The following is a 27,219-nucleotide window of genomic DNA, read 5'->3' on the forward strand; positions in this document are numbered from 1 at the left end:
AGCAGAGAAAAATAGATTATTCATACTGGTCTGCTTTATGTTCACCAAGTTTCCTCTACTCTGACACAGCCAAGAATCCCTGCCCAAAGACTGGTCCTGCCCTCAGTGGGCTTGTCTTCCTATACCAATTAACTAACTACATTGTGATACTCGACAAGCCAATACAATGGAAATGGCCCTTCACTGAGACTTTGATCCTGGGTGATTCTAGGGTGTCTCAGGCTGACCATTAAATGAATGATCACTTTGGGGAGGTTCTCTACCAACGTAGCTGTTCCATGGCTCCACCAAAGCATCTTGTGATTTCTACCTCTCTTTTTACCCTGAACTTTAGAGAGGAACTTTATAGTGGGACCCTTTAACATCTTAGTTTTCTACATCTTTCCCCAAGAGAGATTTCTTCCCTTAAGTCACCTTTGCAACTTCTCCTTTGTCTAACCCCGATACCTTTTATGTTGAACTTTCCCAAGGTCTCTTGTTTCGTTATGCATCATGGTTTCTGATTTTAATTCCAACACCATACCCCTGTAGCATATGCTGAACACTTTCCAAGAGATGGGCTTAGGCTCTATCCTGCTGTTACCATTACTTTAAAACAAACAAACAAACAAACAAACAAAGAAACAAACCATTCCTTACTCTATTAATTGCTACCTATTTTTCCATATGGCATTCTTTGGAGATACCTTTCCTCATGAAACAGAGCATGCTTTCCAGGCAGAGGCACTTTTCTGCTTATCATCGGGCTCTGGTAATAATCCTTATTTTTAAGTGCTGTATGCTAGAGTTCCATTCTATTATTATTATTATTTTAGCACTACAGGGAACTTCAGAAAGATTCTTGCTATAACAAATTTCAAGAGCGGTCATTAGTATTGGAGAGTCGGAAGCCTAATGTCACCTCCTTCCAGCGATGTCATGAGCAATGGTGATATGGTCTCAGGTAGAAGCAGAGTAGTTAATATACACAGCTGAAACAGGCTTTTGTTGAATTTTAAAGAACAAATGGCTGAAATAATACTTGATAGCAACATAGTTTTAAGCAGTGAAAGGATATGATCCTGTCCCTGAGGTGAAATTCAAAATATAGTTTGTACTGTCAGGTTGGTTTTTGATAACAAGAACAGGATGGAATTGGCATGAAGGAGTTTGAATGACTGACATGTTGCCAGGTAGGACATCTAGCTCTGTCATGGCGGACGCTCAGTTTTTGTTCTGATTACAATTTTTCAGCTAAATAACCCATATGAGACCTTTCTTTCCCTTAGTTTCCCCACATGTCACTAAGGATTGAGCATTGTAGCTGTAAAGGCATCTAAATAGTGTCTGAGAGCTACCCAGTGCTGGCTTTTGTTTCCATGTGTTTTAAAAGAAGCAGGGGGAAAAAACCACAATATCTCTGAAATGCAGATGGATAAGGATGACAAAAAATAGCATCGTTCGCTCTGTAATCCTGAACACTGGGTTTCCTAGAAGCAGGAAGGGAGATTCTCAAATTGTTGCCGATGAGAAAGGCACATGTAATTCTATCTCCATATTGCTTCAACACCAAGATACATGAGGCCAGAGGAAAGTCCTATTTTGTGAACCTGTGACTGATCAGCATCATGATCAACTGAGAATTGCTTAGATATGCAAGTTTTAAAGCCTCACCACAAATCAACTGAACCGGAAGCCAGAGGAGGGTGGCTTAGGAATCTTCCGATTTTCATACAAGCTGAAGTCAGAACGTTGTCTGTTTGGTTGAATATGCCAAGATTCAAGCCTGTTTCCTTGTGAGATTATGGATGTGTTAGGAAGAAAATAGGCAAGTTACCTTTCCTATTGTGATGTATCATGTATGGAATCTGAGAGATTGAGGCTATGAAACCACAATTTGCTTCAATGTATGAACAAGTTAAGAGAAAAATAACTCTTAAAAGACATTCTAGTTGAAATCTTTGAATCCACAGTGTGTTTGTTTTTTGATGGAAAAAAAAAAAAAGAAGAATGACTTGAACGTCAACTCTGGAATATCAGAGTCAGTGGCTAAATCTGTTCAACTCTGACCTTTAAAACTCTGACTGCTGTTTAGCATCTGATATGTCCCTAATAAAGGTCTTATTGCCAGTCTTCACAACTGTCATGGAAAAACTATATTCATCATCTTTATCAAGAATAACTTCATTTATTCTGACAACACTGCTAACATTTATTCACCACAGAAACTCTAGAAAATTTGCTAACATATCAAAGCAAAGTAAAACAAAACAAAATACCTCACCATCTATCACACAAAGATAATCACCATTTTGTTGCATGTAGTCACTGAACTTATTTCTCATATGTTGCCATGACATCTCATGAAATGTGTTTCTTTATGGTATCTTATTATCTATTTTATATGTGAATTTGTCTTGATTTTGTTATATACTGTTTCCAATAGGCTTACTAATGAAAGCCTAGTGTATCTGACAGGAGTCTTTGCCCTACCCTTAGTTTCCTTTAGTTAGCTGAAAGTCCTATGAAACCCTTTTTGTTACCTGCACCATTGTAGTTCATGTTCTTTCCCACTCCTATAGCCTGTTAAGTTTGTTGAGATCTTTACTTGTTTCTAGCACAGTGCTGAACAGATTGCTCACACACTTGCATGCCTTTCTTATATTTTTTGGTTGTGAGCCTAGCCTTTAATGGCTGAGCCATCTCTCCAGCCCATTGCATGCCTTTCTGATGCATTCCAACTAGGTGGAGTTCTGTAGTCCAAGCCTGGGATTCCTGCCTCGCCCCTTACATACTCAGGCTATGAGTAAAATGTACTCAAATTTTTTCATCTATCCTTTCTGTTTTTAACCCCCTCTTCTGCATTTTTTCTGATAGCATTCAATCCTAAAGTACATAATAATTATGTGTGATCTTTCACACTGAACAATATCTAAGCTCCTTAAATTCTGGCACCCATTATATTTTTATATCCTGTAATCCTTTGACATTGTCATGCAGTAGTTTTTAAAATGCTTAAATTTTAATTCTGTTTCTTCTCTGTCTTTTATATCACCACTACTGATGATCTTACTTAAATAAATATCTACTTCAATATAAGGTTGTCAAATTTTAACACACTGTCAGGTATCAACCACCATACTCTTTGACTTTTTTTTTTTTTTTTTTTTTTAGTTTTCTTAAATGTCTCACAGACCTTCTGTTTTACTGATCTGACCATTCAATTGTCTACCTACTTTGGGTGGAATACTGCCTCTACAGAAGTTGTACCATTTGCCAATATTGTCTTCTATGTCATATTCTAAAACTAAAACCTATGGTAGTACTTGTAAAGATTGTTTTTGTTGAGATAGGAAATGATTGGATGTATAAATGACCCCCCCCCCCAAATGCCAGGCGGTGGTGGCGCACATCTTTAATCCCAGCACTTGGGAGGCAGAGGCAGAGGCAGGCGGATTTCTGAGTTCGAGGCCAGCCTGATCTACAGAGTGAGTTCCAGGACAGCCAGGGCTACACAGAGAAACCCTGTCTCGAAAAAAAAAATATGAATTTGCACAGTGAAGTATTTACTCTCAAATAACTCAAATGTCTTATTTTTATGATGATTTTACAAGCACAGGCTAGTTATCCTGTGTGAATCCAAGTTCCCAGTTAAAAAATGTCATACTACAGGGCTAGAGAGATTGCTAGGTGATTAAAAAGTTTACTTACAACAGCCTGTGCCTCCAGTTCCAGGACATCTTTTATCTTCTCTAGCTTCTGTGGATGCCAGCACACAGTGGCATACACACACATACACAAATTAAGCATAAATGTTTAATAAATAAATGTCATACTTCCCAAAGTTTTTTCTTAGCCCTTATATTGAGTATAATCTCCCTATTTTAAGCAACCCCCTCTTCTGCATTTTTTCTGATAGCATTCAATCCTAAAGTACATAATAATTATATGTGATCTTTCACACTGAACAATATCCAAGCTCCTTAAATTCTGACACCCATTATATTTTTATATCCTGTAATCCTTTGACATTGTCATGCAATAGTTTTTAAAAATGCTTAAATTATTAATAAATACTAATAAAATTGATATTGCCAAAAACAAAGAAGAAAATATGCATAGTGATATATGTCATTTACCTGGTTGCTAGGATACTCAAATTTAATCATAAACAGAGAGAAAGAAAAGGAGTACCTGTTGTCTGCACACTGGCTTTTGTTTTCAAAGGAAGTAATTATATACATACCATCTATATCTTTACAGATCATAAATGCTGCACTTGCTTTGGCATCAAGACCCAAGAGTCAAGTGGTCAAAAACACCATGGAGATGTACAAGCGCACATGGGAGCATTACATTCATGTTCTCACTGAAGCAGTCGATGACATCACCAGCATCGATGACTTCCTGGCTGTATCTGGTAACATTTTTGTTTTTTTATACATACACATACTATCATCAATGTTCTTTTTATAATTACCTGCATGTGTGTGTTCATGTGTATCTGTGCATGCTATGATACATACGTAGAAGATAACTTTCCCTCATCTTCTTGCACAATATGAGTTCTGAGAATCAAACTTAAAGCTTCAGGCTTCGTGAGAAGTGTCTTCATGTGCTGCGCCATCTCATCAGCTACTTTATGAAGTAGGTTAAGCATTCCAATAATTGATTTGTACAATATAAAGGGTTCTTTATATTTGCGTATCTGGAGGTGGAGTGTGGAAATGCATTACTATCATGGTTGTCATTGGTCGTCCAGCTGGTATGATGAGTCTCACTTCTGGCAGGATTTTCAGTCTCATCTGTCTTTGTGTCTTTAGAAGTTATCCCTATACATTATCACAGCATAGTGGGAAGAATGATCTGGAAGGGTTAGGCTTTTTCTGCCTTTAATAAGTAAATCAACATGTCTCCACAGATTTAATATTCTTGATTTTCTTATACTTGATTTTCAACAAATTTTATCTTCATTCAGAAAAACACACACAGATCGATCTATAGATAGATAGATAGATAGATAGATAGATAGATAGATAGATAGATAGATAGATAAATGTAATATGGCATGTTCGCTCCCAATAAGCTTAGTTGATATTTCTAATCTAAAGAATCTAACAGTCTAAATATTTAGCTATGTCAGCAGAAGAAGGGTTTCAGACTCCATAAGAAAGCCCACAGAAATCTCTCATGCAGGCAAGAATGGGATCCCAACAGAATGGATAGAGGCTCACGAAACCTGTCCTTGGAAATGTGATTTGGATTTTGATTATCTTTTTATCAGAGAAAATAGCTGCATCATTTTCATCGCTTTTCTTACCTTAACCAAGTAACAACCTATTTAAAGTAAATGATATGTTTTCTTATTTCATTTTCATGAAAGGACAGGTTTAGAGTATGGTTTTGTACCTTTGCAATAAAACACACTTTCTAATGAATATCTACTTTTAGTTTATTCAGGTTTTCCTAACTGAATACAGCCTAGTCTGATTAATTTGTAACATTCACATGCACATCTGCCTACTGAGTCATACTAAGCAATTATGCCAGAAATACAATGTATTTTAATGTTGTACTAATGATAAGAATGCTCAAATTAGCTTGATTTTATTTAATTAAAAACTTGACAATATTAAAAAATGTATTTGAGAAAAGATTAATAGCTCCTAATCTGGCTGAGACAACTAAACCCTTGATAGATCTTGTCTCTTCAATGTTTTTCTCATCATAATTGTATTTTTAAATCTATCTGTCTATCTATCATCTATATATGTATATTATGCATATATGTATATATGTATGTATGTATGTATGTATGTATGTATGTATCTATCTATCTATCTACCTATCTATCTATCATCTATCCTACTCATTACAGAACAGAACTTGATTGCTTAGTCTCTTGCCCTTTCCTAATCAACAGGAAAGGAATGAAATTCCCCTAGTTAGTTTTGAATGGTGACATAACTAATAAATGACTTAGACCCAGTACATGATGATAGCACTGGTCTAAAGCATTTGTTGATTTTTGTAGCTGAAATGCTCTCACATAAATAGGGTTTAAGCCACTAATGTATTGTCATGCTGCTGAGTTGATAAGAAATGTATAGAGGACCCAGCTATACCATTCCTGAGCATATACCCAAAAGATTCTTCAACATATAACAAGGACACGTGCTTCACTGTATTCATAGCAGCCTTATATATAGTAGCCAGAAGCTGAAAGAACCCAGATGTCCTTCATCAGAGGAATGGATGCAGAAAATGTGGTACATTTACACAATGGAGTACTACTTAGATATTAAAAAAAAAACCCAAAGACTTCATGAAATTCTTAGTCAAATGGATGGAACTAGAAAATATCATCCTGAATGAGGTAACCCAATCACAAAAGAACACACATGATAAGCACTCAATGATAAGTGGATATTAGCCCAAATGTTCAGAATACTCAAGACACAATTCATAGATCACATGAAGCTCGAGAAGAAGGGAAGGCCAAACTATGGATGTTTCAATCCTTAGAAAGGGGAACAAATTACTCATGGGAGCAAATACAGAGATCAAGTGTGAAGCAAAGACTGAAAGAAAGGCCATCCAAAGACTGCCCCACCTGGGGATCCATCCCATATACAGTCACCAAACCTAGACACTATTGTGGATGCCAAGAAGTGCATGCCAACAGGAGCCTAATATAGCAGACTCCTGAAAGCTCTGCCAGATCCTGACCAATATAGAAGCAGATGCTCACAGCCAACCATTGGACTGAGCACAGGGACCCCAATGAAGGAGTTAGAGAAAGGACTGAAGGAGCTGAAGGGGTTTGAAACCCCATAGGAAGAACAATAATATCAACCAACCAGTACCCCCCCCCAGAGCTCCCAGGGACTAAGCCACCAACAAAAGAGTACACATGGAGGGACCCATGGCTCCAGCTGCAGATGTAGCAGAGAAGGACCTTGTTGGTCATCAATGGGAGGAGAGGCCTTTGGTCAGATGAAGGCTTGATGCCCTAGGATAGGGGAGTGCGAGGGCAGGGATTCAGGTTTGGGTGGGTGGAGAAGCACCCTCATAGAAGCAGGGGAGGGGGGATGGGATAGGGAGTTTGAGGGGGAGACTGGAAAAAGGGATAACATTTGAAATGTAAATAAACAAAATATCCAATAAAATTTTTTTAAAGTAAATGTACAGTTAACCTACAGTATGTTTGCTACAACATATTATGTATGTAATTTGGACTCATCTCTTGTTTAGGAAATAAAATTTCAAAAATAAGTGTGAAAATAAAATGTTAAAAAGAATATAAAATATCAGGTTATATTATGAATATTTTTAATAAAGTTGTATTTTTGTATTAAAAAAAAGAGATTCTAATCAATAGTCATACAAAGGCTCTAGCAAGTCCCTGAGTCTTCCTCATAATTCAACCATTGTGACTGGTCACTTGTCATCATACAAACAAAATAAAAATGTTATTAAAGAAGAAGAAAAAGAAAGGAGAAGAGAAAGTGGTTAACAGATAAACAAGTTTTTCTCAAAACACTGTGGAGTTTCTACAGATGTGTCATGTCTTCATAAGTTTGTGTGCATTGATTTCACCTTGACTCCAATGGTTCTTATAGCATCAAACTTTTTGAATGTATTTTTTTCATAGATGAAGGACCTTTTCTTTTGATATCCCAGGTCAAATTGTTGAAAAAGAATATAGCTGGTTGCATACAACATTCTAACACCAAGCTAGAAGTCAGATAGAAGATCTCAGGTTAAGTGATGGGTGGGTCTGTGATTACATTTGACCAGGTTTGATTCACAACGCTTCAATGTGTACAGTAGCTCACAGTCAGGATATGTTCAGGACAGAATTCTTTAGATTTGTTGATATGTTCAATAATAAATGCACTTCCCTAATACTTTTTTAAGAAATGTGTTTCTGCTGGGCATTGGTGGGACATACATTTAATTCTAGCACTTGGTAGGCAGAGGCAGGCAGATCTCTAAATTCATGGCCAGCCTGGTCTACAGAATGACTTCCAGGAGAGCCAGCCAGGGATACACAGAGAAACCTGTCTCAAAAAAAAAAAAAAAAGATATATGTTTGTATTCAGACTCTACTTGTCAAGTAGACCAATAACAAATAGCCTCTAGAGACCTCAACTGTAAATCACCAAGTACAAACCAGGCGTCTAAATTTTAAGTGAAATTTCCTAAAGTCCTCCAGTAATCAGGACTATGCTATTTTTTTTCACAAAGGATGAGAGGAGATACATTTAAGAAATTCTGTTTCAAGACTACCCTGTCACCTAAAATTTCTAACATTAGCTACCCACATAGGAGAAACAACTTGAAATATAAAAGTTGTGGAAAGATGGTTTGGAGGGAAGCTGAGATATTGTGGATGTTTGGAAGAGAGTTCACAAGGGGAATTGGGAAGCCAGCTGAGAGTTTACAGTCTTCTGAAGCAGACCCTACTTACAGAATTAAACATGGCTGTTCCTTATTGCAAAACGCATTCTCAAGACTGGCATCATACTGGCTTAGGAATGTGAAGATCTCCTTAGCTACATAGTCTTAAATAAGTGTGATTTTACTCGTACTTAGTACTAAAACCTTAGTTCAGGTCTCCATCCCTTACATGTCCTTGAAGGCTCTAACTATGCATTTACTAAGTAAATAGTAGGATTTATTTTCTTTTAAAATCCTGTGTCAACATTAATTTTTCAGTGTCTATATCTTGTCCTTTTGTTAAATGTGTTAAGTTCTGGAATTAATGGTTTGAAAAATCTTCATACCATGAAAAGTAACATTTCTCATTAATCATCACGAGACCCTGTGACTCTGACACAGCAACACAAAGATAACTTGATACTGTCATCAGAAATGCTCTAAAACTGGCCTTTTTGTTTATGGTATCATTATCGTCATGATCTTTGGCTTTTACAAAGTTGTAATCTAAATCATCTGACAAAAGAAAATTAAAATAAATAGATTTTCCTTGTTTTTTCATAAGTTAATGCCAAATAATCACCTTATATATCTAAATCAAAATGTCAAATTGGTTGCTTATAAAACACTACTAAAAATAAATTTGTTATTTGTAAGGTAGGCATCAGGGTATGGGGGTTTGTAGAGGAGTAACTGGGAAGTAGGATATCATCTGATATGTAAATGAATAGAATGATTAATAAAAAGTAAAATTTAGAAAATAATATATATATATATATATATATATATATATATATATATACATTTATGTTTATATTGTTTTGAAGAGACACCATGGCCATGACAACCCTTATAAAGGATAACATTTAGTTGGGGCTGATTTATATATAGTTCAGAGGCTATATTCATTGGAAGCATGGCAGGATACATGCAGACATGGTGCTGGAGAGGCAGTTGAAAGTTCTAAATTCAGATTGTCAGACCAAGAGAAGAGAGTGCCACACTGGGCCTGACTTGAGCATCTGAGACTTCAACCACACTCTTAGTTATGTCAGTTCCTATGAGCTTTCAGGAGGCATTTTCTTTCAAACCTTAAGGGGGTGTGTGTGTGTGTGTGTGTGTGTGTGTGTGTGTGTGTGTTCTTAATCTACAAAACCTTAAATGGAACATCTGTATTCTACTCCTCCCCATCCAACACTCAGAAAACATTGCCAAAGAATGGGCAGAAAGACTGTAAGACCCAGATAGCTAGCAGTACCTTCCAGATACTGCAGGTATCTGCACATCTTCAACATCCTCATTCAATATCATTCAATATCTGGCAACATCCTCAAGGTCTGTATAACATCAAACCAGACAGAAGTCCCAGCATTTATTTGAGGGGCACACATTTCTAACTCTAGCTAAGGAGCTATTGGCAGGTGTGTGTGTGTGTGTGTGTGTGTGTGTGTGTGTGTGTGTGTGAGAGAGAGAGAGAGAGAGAGAGAGAGAGAGAGAGAGAGAGAGAGAGCCAGAAAGAGACAGACAGAGACAGAGACAGGGAGAGGGAAAGAGAGATGGACAGGGAGAGGGAGAGGGGGAGGGAGAGGGAGAGAGGAGAGAGAGAAATTCTTAAGGTGTATCCCCCCATAACCCAGTAGGAAAATTACACTTTTGGTTGAAATCCACACATCTAAGACCATTTGGGCAACATGAATTAGCCTTGATGGGATTTTAAAAGTTGAGGACATGAAGTTACATAGGTAATAAAGGGATTGAGATTAAAAAAGAGTCAAGAGTAAAAAAGTGAATATGATCAAATACATTATATATAGTTCTCATGTAAGCATATATGAGCAAAACAAAATAGAAATAAATGTTGACGAAAGTGAGTTGAGATTTACTGTGTATAAGATGGTCTTCTGTGGAACAAAAGAGGAAAGAAAACCACAAAACGATTATTCCAGGAAATTCACCTTCTAATGTACAGATCTTCTTTCAAAAGTGTCATAATGATTGAAACAAAAGACTGTCTACTTAATGCTGCTAGAATGTCAAGGCATTGGGGGAACTGTTTAACAGAAGCCGCTTAAGTGAATAATTGTTAAAATGAAACTTGAAAGGTGGAAAACACACCAAGAAAGAGAACCCATGAAAGGACTTATTTGGATTGAGGGATATGAAGCAGATAGTTTAAGAGATGTATTGGATATATCTGTATATTCAGAGCCTTGAGATGTTTTTAATGTTTTCTTTTTTTCCCTTATAGATAAAATATTAATTTTTTTCTTTTTTTCTTCTTTTTACACTCCAGATTTTATTCCCCTCCTGGTCCACCTTCCAACTGTCTCACATCCCATACCTACTCCCTGGCCCCCTGTCTCTACGAAGATGTCCCCACCCCACTCACCCTACCAGAACTCTAAATTCCCTGGGGCCTCCAGTCTCTTGACGTTAGGTGCAACTTCTCTGACTGAACCCAGACCCAGCAGTCCTTTGCTGTATATGCATTGGGGGCCTCATTTCAACTGGTGTATGTTGCCTGGTTGGCGAGAAATTGTCTACTTAATGCTGCTACCATTGTCTGAGAAATCTCAGGGGTCCAGGTTAATTGAGACTCCTGTTTCTCCTACAGGATCATCCACACTTTATAATTTTTCCTTCAATTTATTCCTCCTAAATCCTTCCATATACCACTTCCTTGCTCTCTTTCAAATCTATGCCTTCCTTTTTATTAACTTATTATATAGAGAGATATACATGCTTAACTATGTAAGTATAACGTGCTCAGTCTGTATAATGTTATTGTATACAGGTTTTCAGGGTTGACCATTTGGTATTGAATAGGCAATTGGTATACTCTTCTCTGGAGAAGAATATTTTTTTTCCAATTTTAGAATTCCCATAGTTCTTTGTGTAGGATCAAGGCCTCATGGACTTTCCCTCCCCCACCTTGGCATGTTTACTATCTGTGTTCAGCTCATATTTTAGGCTTAGGCAGCCATATTCTTGAGAATTTATGCATACATACCTGATTTGACTTGGTGATGCAACCTCACAGAAAGCTCTCTGATTTTCTGTCTGTAAAAATCTTTCTTTCCAGTCTTCTTAAAATTTCCCTGAGATTTAGTTGCAGGGGTTGTTTTGTAGATGTACGCTTGGTACTTGGTTTCATAACTCGGCATTATGTTTGGCTGTAGCCTCTATCTGTTGAAAAAAGAAGTTTCCTTGATGAGGTGTGAAGACTCATTTACCTGTGGATATGAGGACACATATTTAGAATTTAGTTTGGGGATTTTGCTGGTTTAGCGAACAGGTGATTGTAGGAGGGACTCCTCCTAGATCCATGACTTCATTAGCTTGTGTAGTTGGCTAGTTCTCTAGCACCAGGAAGAATTTCCCTCTTGTTCAATGGGTTTTAGACCAACTAGAAAGTGATTAGTTATAACTAAGGTATTTGTTCTACTACTGCATCCTTAGGGTTGCAATTTCATGTTGGTCCTATTGTATTACATAGGCATCATAACTAAGAGAAGTGCCCTTCTCTGATTTCTCAGTGCAAAACTTTAAAGCCACAAGAGCTTCGAGGAATGCATTCAACATCCTAAAAGACCATGATATCCAGTATATAATAATATACCCAATAAAACTATCCACTATAGTTGAATTACAAAGGAAAACTTTCCATAATGTAAACAGCTTAAAACTGCATCTAATTAACTGTATCTAATTAAGCCTGAAGCAATATATTGGGTTGAAGAGAGTAATGATAATAGCCATGAGATCCCTGAACTTTTGAAAAAAAAATAAACTGCTACCTAAGCTTTTAAAATAATAACATTGTGTATTATATCAATTTTAGAATACCGAGTCTAGAAGCCAAAGCAATTCCTGTGGAAAATAGTGATGTCCTGCTAAACAGGGCTAATGGAAATAAAAGAGAAACAAACCAATATAGCACATAATATCAAACATTTCATATAAGATAATTTTGCTTTTTTTCTACTAATATGTCCAAAAAAAACCTTAAAAAGATGACTGACACTTATTTTAACAATCAGAAGGTAAAAGTCATTTTGCTGAAGGAACCCTGTCTCAGACTCTATAATCCACATGTCTTAGCTTTTTTTTTCCTGAGAAGAGACACCATGACCATGGCAACTCTTAGAATGAAAGGCATTTAATCAGGGCTGTACAGTTTCAGTGGTTTACACTATTATTATCATCATCATGGCAAGAAGCATTGCAACACACAGGCAGATATAGTGTTGGGAAAGGATGCAATTTCTACATCTTATCTAGAGGCAGCAGAGAAAGACTGCCACACTAGGTCTAGCTTGGGTGTATGAGACCCCAGAGCCTGCCTCCACAATGACACATTTCTTTCAACAAGGCTACACCTCACAATAATGCCACTCGATGGGCCACACATTAAAACACATGAATCTGTAGGGGTCATCCTTATTCAAACCACCATACCAGGTATCTATATACCAAGAGTAGAAAATTTCCTTTATCAGAGTCCAGATATAACGTACAGCAATAGTCTTCTATGCCACTCACTAAAATCAGGGAGCAGAATTGTCATGGTTAGTTTTGCCCTTCCTGATCTCTGAGCTGTTATTTTCATGTGGTCATATATCCCTCTTCAAACTTTATACTCTCTTCAGAAAGTTTTTGTACAGATTTACTTAAGTCATTATATAAGGAAGAGGAGAAAGCATGTATTTAAACGTGATGGACTACGGTCTCCAAATGTCATCCATTATTCCTTTATTGGTAATTATGTTTTGAATTACTGCCTGTAGTTACACGACTGTAAAGTACCTCACCATGTGAACTAGAGTTTCTCACACAATTCCACGCACTAAGAGTCAAATTTGTTCAAGATGCTCTCCCTGGAAGGAACAATAACAGATATGACAAGATTGTACTTAGGGTATTATGCAGCTATCTGTAGACAGCTACAATTGGAAGTCCTTTCTTGCCTTTGTCAAAATCAATTTGATGAACATTTTTCCTGTCACTTTAAGGTAGAGTGGGAACAGTCATCAACAGTTCTTAAGTGCACTAAGGATTCGACTTCAGGCTTGTGTAACAACATGACAGATCATTCCTCAGTTCTTTGGATGCCCATGCTTTCTACTTACAAAATCTATGCATGCTGAACTACACCTTTTTTGTAAAAATTTTTTTGAAGATGGTCTCATCAACTATGCATTCCTTATTAATTAACTATATGATATCCAACAAGCAGTTGCATTAACAAAACCCTCAACCAAACCAAATGAAAATCAATCTTATATTTTCATTTTTATTTGGGGTGACTAGATGTTGTCTCAACTTTAAGGGCATTTTTTTTTTATCGTGAAGCATATATGTTTTCAATGAAGCTTAAATGATATAATAATTAATATAAAGAATCCTGAATGACAATGAAAGATTAGAAGGCAAGACTCTTCTTGCCACAAAAAAAATTGCTCAAGTCAGTCAGGTCCAAGGCGTTTTTTTCTACTCATTGGGTTCCAACTGAAGTGGCAGTGGTAGTAGTAGTAGTGGTCTTTATCTATTTACCTACTTTTTATTGAAAATTGCAAATGTCTTCCCAGGAGATAGAATATGGCATCCCTCCCATTTCTCATGAGAGTGCATATGCAAGATCCTAAATACACAAAATTCTGTGTCTGTCTTGTCAGATAACATTCTACATAGATTTTGGAACTTTGAGAGATTCTTGGGAATTTTAATTGAGTTATATTTATTTATTATGTGTCTATTTATACAGCAGAATGCAAGTTAGCAATTTTCAGTGTTGGTTCTCTCTTCCTACCAGGAATGTCAGGGATTAAGGTTGTCAGCCTTGGCACCAGGTACCTTTTCCTGATGAGCTATCTTGCCAGCCTTGTTCATGGAGAGCTTTAGCCAGTTAGACCTCCGCTTACAGACTGACTCAAGAGTCTGTGTTATGAAAACGTCCACAGTGTATTTCAAAATGGATGCTAAAAATTGTATTTTTCCCAAGAATTTAAGTTGTAGCAACTGAATATGATGGTGGTTTCTGGGGTCCTGGAGGATGGAGAGAGTGTGGAGATGTTGAATAAAGGATACAGAACCTCAGTTGCACAGGAAGAATCAAGAAATCTATTATAGAATGGTGATGACTACGTCATTAGCAATGTTTTGCATGATTGTAAATTGCTGATAGAATAGATTCTAGTGTTGTCACAACAAAAAAATGTAAGATTTAATACATATTTCAGCTTGAGTTCATAATTCCATAGCATGTATAAATTTCAACTCAATAAGTTGTATTAGAGATATTTTAAACATTATGTGTATAATTTTAAAAAATTAAACAAAATTGTTTTCTTACAGACAACATAGCATTCCTACCAATTTCTACAACTACATTATCTTCTACATCTGACATCAAAACAGTAGATTTAGTCTTTGAGTAGGATGAGGCATATAGAGAAATTCTGGTAGAAAGGAGTAAAGTATATTTAGGGCTGACTGTCTTGCTCCTCCCCATACACATGATATTTTGGAAATAAGAATATCTTTCTCATTTTTTAAATGGCCTTCCATCAACATGTTAATAACCATGTCATTCTCCACTTAATATTTATTAATAGATATTTGGTGAGGTCTTATAAGGCCTTGAGCTGTTTTAAGTTTCTAGAGATAAGAGTTAATAGAATAGAGAGAAATCTCCCTGTACTATTAGGTCTTACATTAAGATGAATGAGTTTAAATTGCCTTGAATAGTATCCAGAACATAGACTTGCAGGCCTTTGTTAAAATGCTATCTAGGTAAACACTGGACAACATTTCTTTTTATTCTTTTGCCTTTGAGATGAAATTTAGAAAGCTCTTTTCATAGTGGGACAGGTTAATGACGGACAATATACTTTTGTATTGCATTTCACACATTTTCCCTTACAATCTCTCTTTTTTTTTTTTCTTCAATTCTCTATCATGTAGAATTGCAAACATACCCTGATAGGAAATTTTGCTAGTTGATAAAGAGAATCATCTGGTTTCTTGCTCTGGGAAGAAGCTTTGTCCACCCACCTCACTGCTACACTCCAGATAACCAAAGTAGTTGAAGTCTTACCTGGGGAGCCATGTCAGGTGTCAAAAAAAGAAAAAGAAAAAAATGCTGATGATGACAATTATTAGACAAGATGTGGAAAAAAACCTCTTTTGTACTATTCCTGGAAAGAAAAACTTTTATAGTCTCTGAAATCAGCTAATCTACTAATGTTTTTAATATATAGGTGATTTTGTCCCATCCTTGAGGTAAAGTGGTGAGAATTCTGCACATACTCTGAAGTGTTTACATATATATATGAACATCAACCCCCCCCCCAACAACCATTGATACTAGAGTGAATCAGAAGCAGCAGATTTACTTGCTGAGGGAAACAGTCTTTAGCTTAAACAAGGACATATTTTATAAATCACTCTTCAGCGGACAAGCATTAGAGCAGGATAGACACCATGCTCTAAGTGTACTGTGAACCAAACACAAAAGAGCCTCTCTGTCCTGGTAGAGATCTAGTCAAATGACACTGATGAAGAGTTAGTGTCTCATTTGTTCTCAATAAATGTGTTTTTATTCTCTGGGATATTTAGATAAAGAGACCTACCTTAGTCAGAATACCCCAGAGGAACAGATCTGCAGAATGAATATATGTTAGATGGGATAATGTTAGCATAGTAAGGTCTGCATAGTTCTATAATGGTTGTCTCACACAGGAGAACCCAAGAATGCAGTAGCTGCCCATTCTACAAGGGCAGTTGTCTCAATAATCCTAGCTTCTGGAGAGCTTAAGGTCTTTAAAATACATTGGAAGCCCAATATCAGCAAAGGAAGGCAGCAGTAGCAGAAGCAGCAGAATAGATGATCTCACAGGAACAATTGACAAAGAGGCAAAATGTCATGTTTTATCCTTCACTTTTCTTTCTTTAGTCTGCCCTAGATGCTCACAACATCTAGGGTGGGTATCCCACTTCAGATAATCTAATTCAGGAAATCCATCACAGATGCACTCAGAAGTTTTCATTTAGTTCATTCCAGATGTGGTCAACTTGCCAAGGAAGATTGAGAGTGATGAGAAGCCAGTCAGACTGGATTTCTATAAAATAAGTTAATTGCATGAATAAGACTGAACTAGAATTAAACATGAATGAGAGACTGGAGGATGGCTCTGTGGTTAAGAGTACTTAGTACTTAGTACTCTTTTAGAGGACCTAAGTTTGATTCCTTTCACTCACATTTGGCAGCTCTTAGCCAGCTGTATTCAGGGCCAGGGAGATCAGACAGCCTTGCCCTCCTCAGGTACCTAATGTTATGTTCAGAGTCACACAGCTACACATTTTAAAATACAAAATATATATATATGTGAGTAAAACTCAATGGAAAATACTACTCATCATTATTGAGGCTGACAATTATTTTCTATACCATATTATGATTTCAGCTTTTCTTAAATATTTATAATAATGAAGTTAAAGTGAATAGAAACTAAATATAGAAGTATGAGGGCAGGAGGCACAGATGAAAGTGTGCTGGGTGACAGAGAGCTCACCCTGAAGATCATCAAAGAATGGTGCCCACCTGAGATTCTCATGCTTGACTATGCATCTCAGTTATAACATTCATGGGGGTTGCTTTGTCCTGTACTATGTGGCCTGCATCTTTTCTGTTATGGGAGATCTGCCAGGAGAAATCAGGCATCCAAGGTCATCTTTCTCTGCATAGTGAGTTCAAGTCATCGTGGACTACATAAAACCAGGTCTCAAACTGGAAAAAGAAGGTGAATGAGTAAATAAATTAGTAAGAAAATAGGAAGACAGAAATAATTAAGAAAATACTTTTAAAAATTAAAAAATATGCAAACATTTCTTACTCATGGTGTCATAATTGTAGAACAGAATTTAGTGAGATTTTTAGACCATATTCCCACTCCTGTTTGGTGGATAAGGGTTGGGAAAAAATAGAGAAAAAACTTTTTTAAGTATTGTTTTGAAATTTTCAAATCTTTCATAAGTTATTTCTGTCTGTAAATAAATAAAAATAACACAGTCTCTTTCTGTATTAGGTCATTCAACATTCATTTTTATCATACTTCTTCTTCTGGCTATAACTGATGTTCTCTGTGTAATCTTTCATAGGATTTTACAATTCACCCTCTTAGATTTTGATGAAAACTTTTTCCTTAATAATCTGATCTACAAGACAGACTTTCTCTCATTGAATTAGGACATGGAGATGATGAAATTAATCAGCGTCTTTCCCAGAAGTAGAGAATGCCCATCTCAGGATATGCAAACTCCAAGTAAAAGCTGACAACTTTCCCATAGGATCAGAAGGGATTGGAAACGAATTCCTTTGCTACCTTGTGCAGGGCACTCCTGATCACAAGCAATGTGGAAATGAATATCCTTGAACCAAGCATCTGATTAACACTTTGAAATTGACAGGCTAACCAAATTTTCTTATGCCAATGAACAAATATTACTTTCACTCCAGAGACTCAATGGCAAATGAGGACCAGTGAACTTACAGGGAAGACAAACCTTCAAAGGAGAGTTAAAGCGTGGAAACAGATTATGTCATAAAAACCAGCAAGATTATTTCTATCAGCAAAGGGTTTGTGGGACAACCAGTATTTGCCGCTCACCATTTTTAGTTGTTTTGAATTTCTCATCAGCTTTTTATTGGGTTTAGCATGTTGTAGTTCATAATAAGAACTCACGTGATAATTAAAATAAGATACAAAACACAGTCCAGGTCTATAATAGTAGTCTTTATTTTCACCTCTACAATAATTATTCATGTTTATAAATAATTTGCTTTTCTGGGACAGCTTTTAAAATATGTAAATATCTGAAATTTATAAATAATCACTTTATATCCATTTGTGTCCAGTCCAGCTGGACAATCAAGTGCAACCCTTAGAACCTGTGGAGGACTGAGATGCACTAGAAAATAAAAGGCTCAGCAAGTCAAGAAGTCTGATCAAGCTGGCAAAGATTTTATTGTTCACACAGGTTATATACTCTGAAAACAGGATATGGGGAGGGGCAGGAAGGGAAAGGAGCTTTGCAGGTGGAGGAAGCTGGCTGTAGCTGTGGGGTCTAACTAGGTTATACCTGTTCTCACAAAGCCTTGCCGTTACCAGGGGCTCTGAAAACATCTATCTAGCAGGATGTTGGCTAAATCTAAAGATCAGGAGGAAGGGTTACTTAGGTGGGTTGCTATGAGGCCTTGTTTGAAGTTGTGAGACTACAGCAAGTGAATCATGGAAGGTAAGCAGAAAGAAGAATAGTAGATAGGAGAGCCAAGGGTGAGTGTTTGCCAAGAATAAGGCCTTGCATGGCTTCCTACGCATTTGTAGATCATTTTTCAGTTTTGTTTTGTTTCTTCAAGATTTTCTTTTTTATTATTTATTTATTGAATCTATAGACCAATCAAAGACCACCTCCATCCTCTCAAGTGCCCCCTCACAAAAACCTCTTCCCATTACCACTCTTCTTTCTCTCAGAGAAGGGGAAGCCCTGACTCTGTACCACCCCACGCTGGGACATCAAGTCATTGCAGGACTAGGCACATCCTCTCCCACTAAGTCTGACAAGCGAGTGCAGCTAGGGGAAGGGGATCCAATGCCAGGCACCAGAGTCAGAGACAGCTCCTGTCCCAATTGTTAGAAGACTCAAATGAAGACTAAGCAACACATCTGCTACAAATGTGTGGGGTGCCTAGGTCTATTCCCTGTATGCTATTTGGTGTTTCAGTCTTTGTGAGCCCCCATAAACCCAGGTTGGTTGACTCTGTAGGTTTTCTTGTGGTGTCCTTGACTCCCTTGACTTGCTCAATTCTATCCTCCACTTCCACAAAACTCCTCCAGCATCATTTAATGTTTGGCTATGGATCTCTGCATCTTTTTCCATCTGCTGCTGGATGAAGCCTCTCAGGAAATGGTTATGCAAGGCTCCTGTTTGCAAGCATAGAACAGAATCATTAATAGGGGTTGGCTCTCTCCCATAGAATGAGTCTTAAGTTGGACCATTCATTGGTTGGCTATTCCCAAGTCTCTGCTTCATCTTTATCCCTGTGTGTCTTGTAGGCAGGACAAATTTTGGGGTGAAGGTTTTGTGGGTAGTTTGATGTCTCCTGCCTTCCACTCCTACCTGGCTACAGGAGGTGCTGATTTTAATTTCTATATCCCCCACTGGTAGGAATCTCAGGTTGGGTTACCTCCATATCCTCTCCATAGCCTCCCCAATCCTGGATCTCCAGCTGGTCTCAGGAATGTCCCCTAATGATTACTATTTTCAGTCTCAGCCCTTTCCCTACTCCTCCTCCCCCACACTTTATTGTTATCCCATACCCCTCTCTCCTAATAACCCCTCCCACCCAGTTCCCTCTCTCTATCCACCTCTGTTAATTATTTTGTTTCACTTTCTGTGTGAGATTAACACATCCTTTCTTGGGCACTTGCTATTACCCAGTTTTGTTTTGTTTTGTTTTGTTTTGTTTTTTGGGGGGGGGTGTCTGTGGATAGTACTATAGTTATCCTGTATTTTATGGCTAATGTCCAATTATACATGCATACACCACACATGTCTTTTTGGGTCTCTGTTAGCTCATTCAGAATGATATTGTCAAGTTCCATTACATTTACCTGCACCTTTGTCATGGTATCTTTGCTTTTAATAGCTAAATAATATTATCTTATGTAAATGTACCACAGATATTTTCTTTATCCATTCTTCAGTTGATGAACATAGTTTCTGGCTACTATGAATAAAGCTGCTATGAACAAAATTGAGCAAATGTCCTTGAAGCATAGTGGGACATCTGGATGTATGCCAAGGAGTGGTGTAGCTGGATTTGGATAAAACTACTCCCAATTTTCTGAGAAACCACCAAATTGATTTCCAAGACAGTTGTATAAGTTTGTACTCCCAACAGCAATAGAGGAGTGTTACCCTTGCTCTACATCCTTGTCAACATGTGCTGTCACATGAGTTTTTAATCTTAACCATTCTGATGAGTATAAAAATGGAATCCTAGGGCCAGGCGGTGGTGGTGCACGCCTTTAATCCCAGCACTTGGGAGGCAGAGGCAGGTGGATTTCTGAGTTCGAGGCCAGCCTGGTCTACAGAGTGAGTTCCAGGACAGCCAGGGCTACACAGAGAAACCCTGTCTCAAAAAACCAAAAAAAAAAAAAAAAAAAAAGATGGAATCCTAGGGTGTTTTGACTTGCAATTTTTGATGACTAAGGTCTTAAACATTTCTTTAGGTGCTTCTTGGCAATTAGATATTTCTTTTTTGAAAGTTCTCAATTTAGCTCTTTACTTCATTTTAAAAATTGGGTTATTGGTTTGTTGCTGTCTAATTTCCTGAGTACCTCATATATTTTAAATATTAGTCATCTTCCTGATGTAGAGTTAGTGAAGATCTTTTTTCATTCTGCAGGGTGACATTTTGTCCTATTGGTAGTGTCCTTAGCCTTACAGAAGCTTCTTAGTTTCATGAAGTTCCATTGTCAGTTTTAGTGCCTGAGCCACTAGTGTTCTGTTCAGAACATCATCTGCTATGCCAGTGTGTTCAAGTCAGTTTCCTACTTTTTCTTCTATTAAACTTAATATTAATATTAATATTAAAACTGTGTGTCCAGTTTTATGTTGAGTTTTTTGATCCACTTGGACTTGAGTATTGTGCAGGGTGATAAATATGGATATGTTTGCATTCTTCTATAGGCAGACATCCAGTTATACCATTTGTTGAAGTAGCTCCTACTCCCCTACCCCTGCCATGGTATAATTTAGTTTTGGCTTTTTTTTTTTGTCAAAATTCAAGAGTCCATGGGTGTGTGGGTTTATTCCTGGTCTTCAATTCTATTCCACTGATAAACCTGCCTAACTTTATGCCAATACCATGGGATTTTTATTACTATTGCTCTGTAGTACAGCATGAAGTCAGGGATGGTGATTCCTCCAGAAGTTCTTTTATTATATGGTATTGTTTTAGCTATCCTGTATTTTTTGTTTTTCCTTATGAAGGTGAGAATTGTTCTTTCAAAGTTTGTAAAAAAATTATGCTGGAATTTTTATGAGGATTGCTTTTGGTAAGATGGCCATTTTCACTATGTTAATCATACTGATCCATGTGCATGGGAGATGTTTCCTTCTTCTTATATCTTCATCAATTTCTTTCTTCACAGATTTGAAGTTTTTGTCAAACAGGTCTTTCCTTTGTTTTGTTGAAGTTACACTAATATAGTTTTATTATTTTTGGCTATTGTAAAGTGTGTTGTTTCTCTCATTTCTTTCTCAGAACATTTATCCATTTGATAAAGGGGGGGAGGGCTACTTATTTCTTTAAGTTAATTTTTTTTAATTCAGCTATTTTGTTGAAGGTGTTTATCAGCTATTTGTTTTCTCTGGAAAATTTTTTGAGATCAGTTATTGTGATACTTTGACATCTTCTTTTCCAATTTGTATTCCTTTGATCTATAGTTATCTTATTGCTCTAGCTAGAACTTCAAGTACTAAATTGAATAGAAATGGACTGAGTGGGCAGCCTTGTATTGCCCCTGATTTTAGTGGAATTGTTTTAAGTTTCTCCTTATTTAATTTGATACTAGCTATTGGCTTGCTATATATTGGTTTGCTTATGTTTAGATATGGACCTTGTATCTCTGATCTCTCCAAGAGTTTTAAGATGAAGAGGTATTTCATTTGGATTTTGTCAAAGACTTTTTCAGCATCTAATTAGATGATCATATGCTTTTGTATCTCTTTCAGTTTGTTTATATGGTAGATTACACTGATGAGTTTTCATATAAGGAAGCATCCCTGTATCACTGGGATGAAGCCTACTTGATCATGGTGGATGTTATTTTTGATATGTTCTTGGATTAAGCTTGTGAGTATTTTATCATTTTTGAATCAATGATCATAAAGGAAATTGGTCTGAAATTCTTTTTCTTTGTTGAGCCTTTGTATGTGTTTAGTCTTTGTGTGACCCTGGCCTCATAGAATAAGTTTGGAAATGTTCTTTCTGTTTCTTTTGGAATAGCTTGGATAGTATTGGTATTTGCTCTTCTTTAAAACTCTGATAGATTTCAAAACTATGTCACCCTGGGATATTTATTGGGGTGGGGCTTGGAAGGCTTTTAATGATTGTTCCCACTTCCTTAGGGGGTAATAGGACTATTTAAATTGTTTTCCTGGTCTTGATAACTTTGGTAAGTAGTATCTATCAAGAAAATCATCCATTTCATTTAGATTTTCAGATTTAGTAGGGGACAGACTTTTGACGTAAGATATAATGATTCCTTGAAATTCCTTGGTATTTGTTGTTATGTCATCATTTTTGTTTCTGATTTTGTTGGTTTGGACACTCTCCCTTGCCTTTTAGTTTGGCTAATGGTTTGTCTGTCATGTTCTCAAAGAAACAGCTTTTGGTTTTGTTGATTCTTTGTATTATTCTCTTTGTTTCTAATTTGTGAATTTCAGCTCTGGGTTTGATTATTGACTGTCATTTGCCCCTCTTGTGTGTAATTGCTTCTTTCTGTTCTAGAGTTTTCAGGTGTGATTTTAAGTTCCTAGCATGAGATCTCTCCAATTTCTTTATGAAAGTGCTTAATGCTATGAACTTTTCTCTTAGCATGACTTTCATTAAGTTCCATAAGTTTGAGTATGTTGTGTGTTCATTTTTATTGGGTTATAGAAAGTTTTTATTTTATTTCTTTATTTAATCCATGACCCAGTGATTATTAAGGAGAGTTGTTCAGTTTTCTTGAGTTTGTAGCCTTTCTGTTGTTTTCATTGTTGTTAAATTTGGCCTTTAATACATGGTGGTCAATTTTGTTGTATCTGTTGTTGTATCTCGCTTTGTTACCAAGTATATGGTCAATTTTGAAGAAAGTTCTCTGAGATGCTGAGAAGAAGCAATATTCTTTTGTGTTTGAGTGAAATGTTCTCTTAGGTCCATTTGATTCGTAACCTCTGTTAGTTTCATTATTTCTCTGTTTAGTTTCCATCTCAACCATCTGTTTATTGGTAAGAGTGGGGTGTTGAAGTCTAGCTATTAATGTATGTGGCTCAATGTGTGATTTAAGATTTAGTCATTTTTCTTTTACAAATATGGATGATGGCCTTGCTTTGGGGGCATAGATGCTCAAAACTGAGATATCATGTTGGTAGATTTTTACTTTGTTGAGTATAAAGTGTACTTCCCCATCTCTTCATTAATTTTGGTTGAAAGTGTATTTTATTAGATATAAGAATGGATATTCCAGCTTTCTCCTTTGATCCATTTACTTGGAAATTTTTTCCAACCCTTTATTCTGAGATAATATCTGTCTTCTTACTGAGGTGTATTTCTTGTATGCAATGGAATGAATAATCCTGGTTTTGCATTCATTTTGTTAGCCTGTATCCTTTTATTGGGGAATTGAGTTCATTGATGTTGAGAGATATTAATGAGCAGTGATTGTTAATTCCTGTTATTTTGATGTTGTTGTTGGTAGTGTGTGTGTGTGTGTGTGTGTGTGTGTGTGTGTGTATGTGTGTGTGTGTTTGCTTCTCTTCATTGCTGGTGTGGTTTTATTTCCTGTGCTTTCTTGGATGTAGTTAATCTTGTTGGATTAGAATTTTCCTTCTAGTATATTTTGTTTGGTCGGATTTATGAATGGATATTGTTTAAATTTGGTTTTGTCATGGAATATCTTGTTTTTTCCATCTATAGTGATTGAAAGTTTTCCTGGGTATACTAATCTTGGCTGGCATCTGTGATCTCAGAGTCTGTAAAATATCTGCTCAGGCCCTTTTCTGGCTTTTAGAGTTTCTGTTTAGAAACTGAGTGTAATTCCGATAGTTTTGCCTTTATATGTTGCTTGTCCTTTTTTCCTTGTAGCTTTTAATATTTTTTTCTTTTTTCTGTAGTGTTTTCAATATTATGTGGCCAGAGGATTTTCTTTTTTTGCTCCAATCTATTTAGTGTTCTATAAGCTTCTTGTATGTATATAGGCATATCTTTCTTTAGGTTGGGGATATTTTTCTCCTATAATTTTGTTGAAAATATTTTCTGGGCCGTGTAGCTTGGAATCTTTCCTTTATTTTATTCCTATAATTCTTAGGTTTTTTTTTTTTTTTCATGGTCTTCCAGATTTCTTAGATGTTTTGTGTCATGAATAGATTGGGCATTTCTTTGACCAATGTATCAATTTCTTCTATGGTATTTTCTAAGATTAAGAGTCTCTCCTCCATCTCTTATATTCTGTTGGTAATTGCATTTATAGTTCTTGTTTTCTTTCCTAGGTTTTTCATCTCCAGGATTCCCTCAGTTTGTATTCTCTTTATTGCTTCTGTTTCCATTTTCAACTCTTGTACAGTTTTATTCATTTCCTTCACCTGCTTGATTGTATTTTCCTATATTTCTTTAAGAGATTCAGCTCTTCTTTAAAGGCCTCTGTCAACTTTGTAAGGTTGGATTTAAGGTCATCTTCCTGGGCTTCAGCTGTGTTAGGATATTCAGATTTGCTGTAGTAGGATAACTGGGCTCTGGTGGTACCTTGTTGCCCTAGCTCTTGTTGATTGTGTTCTTACTCTTTCCTTTAGCTATCTGATTGTCCCTTGTGTTAGCTGGATGTTCCTGATGCAAGCAGGACTCCTCTGGGAGGCAAGCAGAGCTGTGAACCTGACAATTGATCTCAGGGAACAGTACACTGCACACCTCTGCTGGCCTTGCCAGGTGGACCTGGCAGGCAGGGGATTAGCTAGGGAGGGGTTTAAGCTGAATTCTCATGGGGCCCCCACAAGACTCTTTGAGAAAGCAGGGAAACCTGTGGACTAGAAAATGGAGGTCAGGGGATAGTGTGCTGCTCCCTTCTGCTGGCTATGTCTCAGGTATCCCTGACTGGCAGAGAATTGGTGGGGGAAGAGAACTAAGCTGAATGTCCCTGCTTTCCCTCCTTTTGTAGGCCTCCTAGGGAAAGCAGGGAGAGCCTTGGGCCACAAGATGGAGGTCAAGGGGCAGCATGCAGCTTACCTACTCAAGATTTCTGGAAGGGAATCATATGATTTGAGGTATAGGCCTTTCCCAATACAGACAGTGGACTGTCCAATCATAATTGTAGGATATTTCCTAAATCTTTAAGTAAAAATATCAATGCGCTCGATGCCTTCAAATATCTTGCATTAAATTGTAGTCAATGGTTTTAAAATATTCAGTGACCATCAGGGAAACTGGTAAACAATTTTCTATACTCTTCTAAGCAGTTTATTAAATTTGAAGATCTAAGTAGAATTTAGTTTTGGAGACAGAATCCAATGCAGTATGTGGAAAGTTATAGAAGGAATAATAAAATCATACCTGCTTTCAAATATCATATTGCTCCATATTCTATACTAGCTATTTTAAATTTCTGTGCAATCAATATCTTATTCAAATTTGCATTACCTGCATGACAGTCATTCTATGTGCTTTATCCAATTGTATATAAAAACCTTGCAAGTAAATTGATGGCAAAATCATTGAGACAGATATAATCTTTGACTTGACTCTTCTTAAACTTAGCCATATATAATAGTTCTTTGTAGTTGCCTGCAACCACAGGTACCAGGTTCTCCTGAGAGGAAACCTGGGAATTAACGGGAATGGAGGGTGAGAGAAATTGGGGCCAAGACAAAGTATTCTGTTCAAGGCCCAAAGTTTAATAATTTGCTTTCACATATAAAGGGGAAACCCCACCCCCCAGAGTCTCTTCTCGGTTCAGCCTAGGGGCTGGGCAAGGAGATAGCAGTCCTCCAGAAGGTGTCAAGGCTAGCTCAGCAGGCAGTCCATTCTTCTTAGCTCAGGTAGGAGGCTCCAAGGCTGGTAATGCAATGCATCTCAGGTCCTACTATTGCTTGGTCTATTGTGGTAAAAAGGCTCGCAGGCCTGCTCAGGCCTGGGGGAAGGGCACAGTTCTTATGTATTCTATAAGTCTTTTCTTGACCACTGATTTATAACCTAACATCATATTCACTTTTTTTCAAAAAGCACATTATAGATGGAATGGTTAAAAGTTATCTAAAATATCAAGCCAATTACAGTTTTACAGTTTTATGAAGACTATATTCAATGGCTTTATTAATTAAATATCCACTATGTATATATGTTATAAATTTATTCTATTACTAGATTTATTAACTTATCATCAGTGTTCATGATTCTAACAGAAAGTCCTCATCTCTGTGTATATTTTTAGTATGCTTTGACTTTGTTTTTTTTTTTTTTTTTGAAATTCTGTTTTTCTTAAGAATTATAACCACTAGTTTAGTTCATATCATCAATTTGGAAACATTTAATAGTTTCATAGGTACTGCCTCATTTCATGCTACATCTAGGGTAGTTCGAATATGTGTGATCCTGCTTAAGTATCTAGGCACAAAGAAATCCCTCAATGGACTAACATCTTCATTATAGCAAATAGCGGTGTTACTACTACTAGACAGAGTTTAGACTGGTAATTCTTTCAACCTGTTGCCCTTTCACATGTTGATTCAAATAATTAACAAAATGTCCTAGTCATTTTCTATATGAATGTTTGCTGTTACATATACATATAACTAGATTAGTGTGATTAGGATAAGGCAGAAAGAGCATCTTCTGACATAGATTGAACAATGGTTTGTGTGGGAAAATGAGATGTCCCCAACAAGCATTTACTAAGATTCTGGAACAACAGTTCATTGAAAGGGTGATGGTGTTGGGACGCCCTAACACGCCAGATCAACAAAGAATGAAGTCAGGTG

The 27,219-nt window shown here is 36.8% G+C and overlaps 1 protein-coding gene across 3 annotated transcripts in view; it reads left to right on the plus strand.

Annotated features, from left to right (window-relative positions):
* The window catches only part of Ctnna3 (catenin alpha 3), a 1,449,584-nt gene that overhangs the window by 975,669 nt on the left and 446,696 nt on the right, over positions 1–27,219 (plus strand). For all 3 annotated transcript variants that reach the window (XM_034524718.2, XM_076917155.1, XM_034524719.2), the window contains one exon: positions 4,243–4,399. In XM_034524718.2, coding sequence (XP_034380609.1) covers positions 4,243–4,399 — 157 coding nt within the window. The remainder of the gene's footprint in view (positions 1–4,242; positions 4,400–27,219) is intronic.

Source organism: Arvicanthis niloticus, chromosome 20, assembly GCF_011762505.2.
Source record: "Arvicanthis niloticus isolate mArvNil1 chromosome 20, mArvNil1.pat.X, whole genome shotgun sequence".
Classification (NCBI taxonomy): domain Eukaryota; kingdom Metazoa; phylum Chordata; class Mammalia; order Rodentia; family Muridae; genus Arvicanthis; species Arvicanthis niloticus.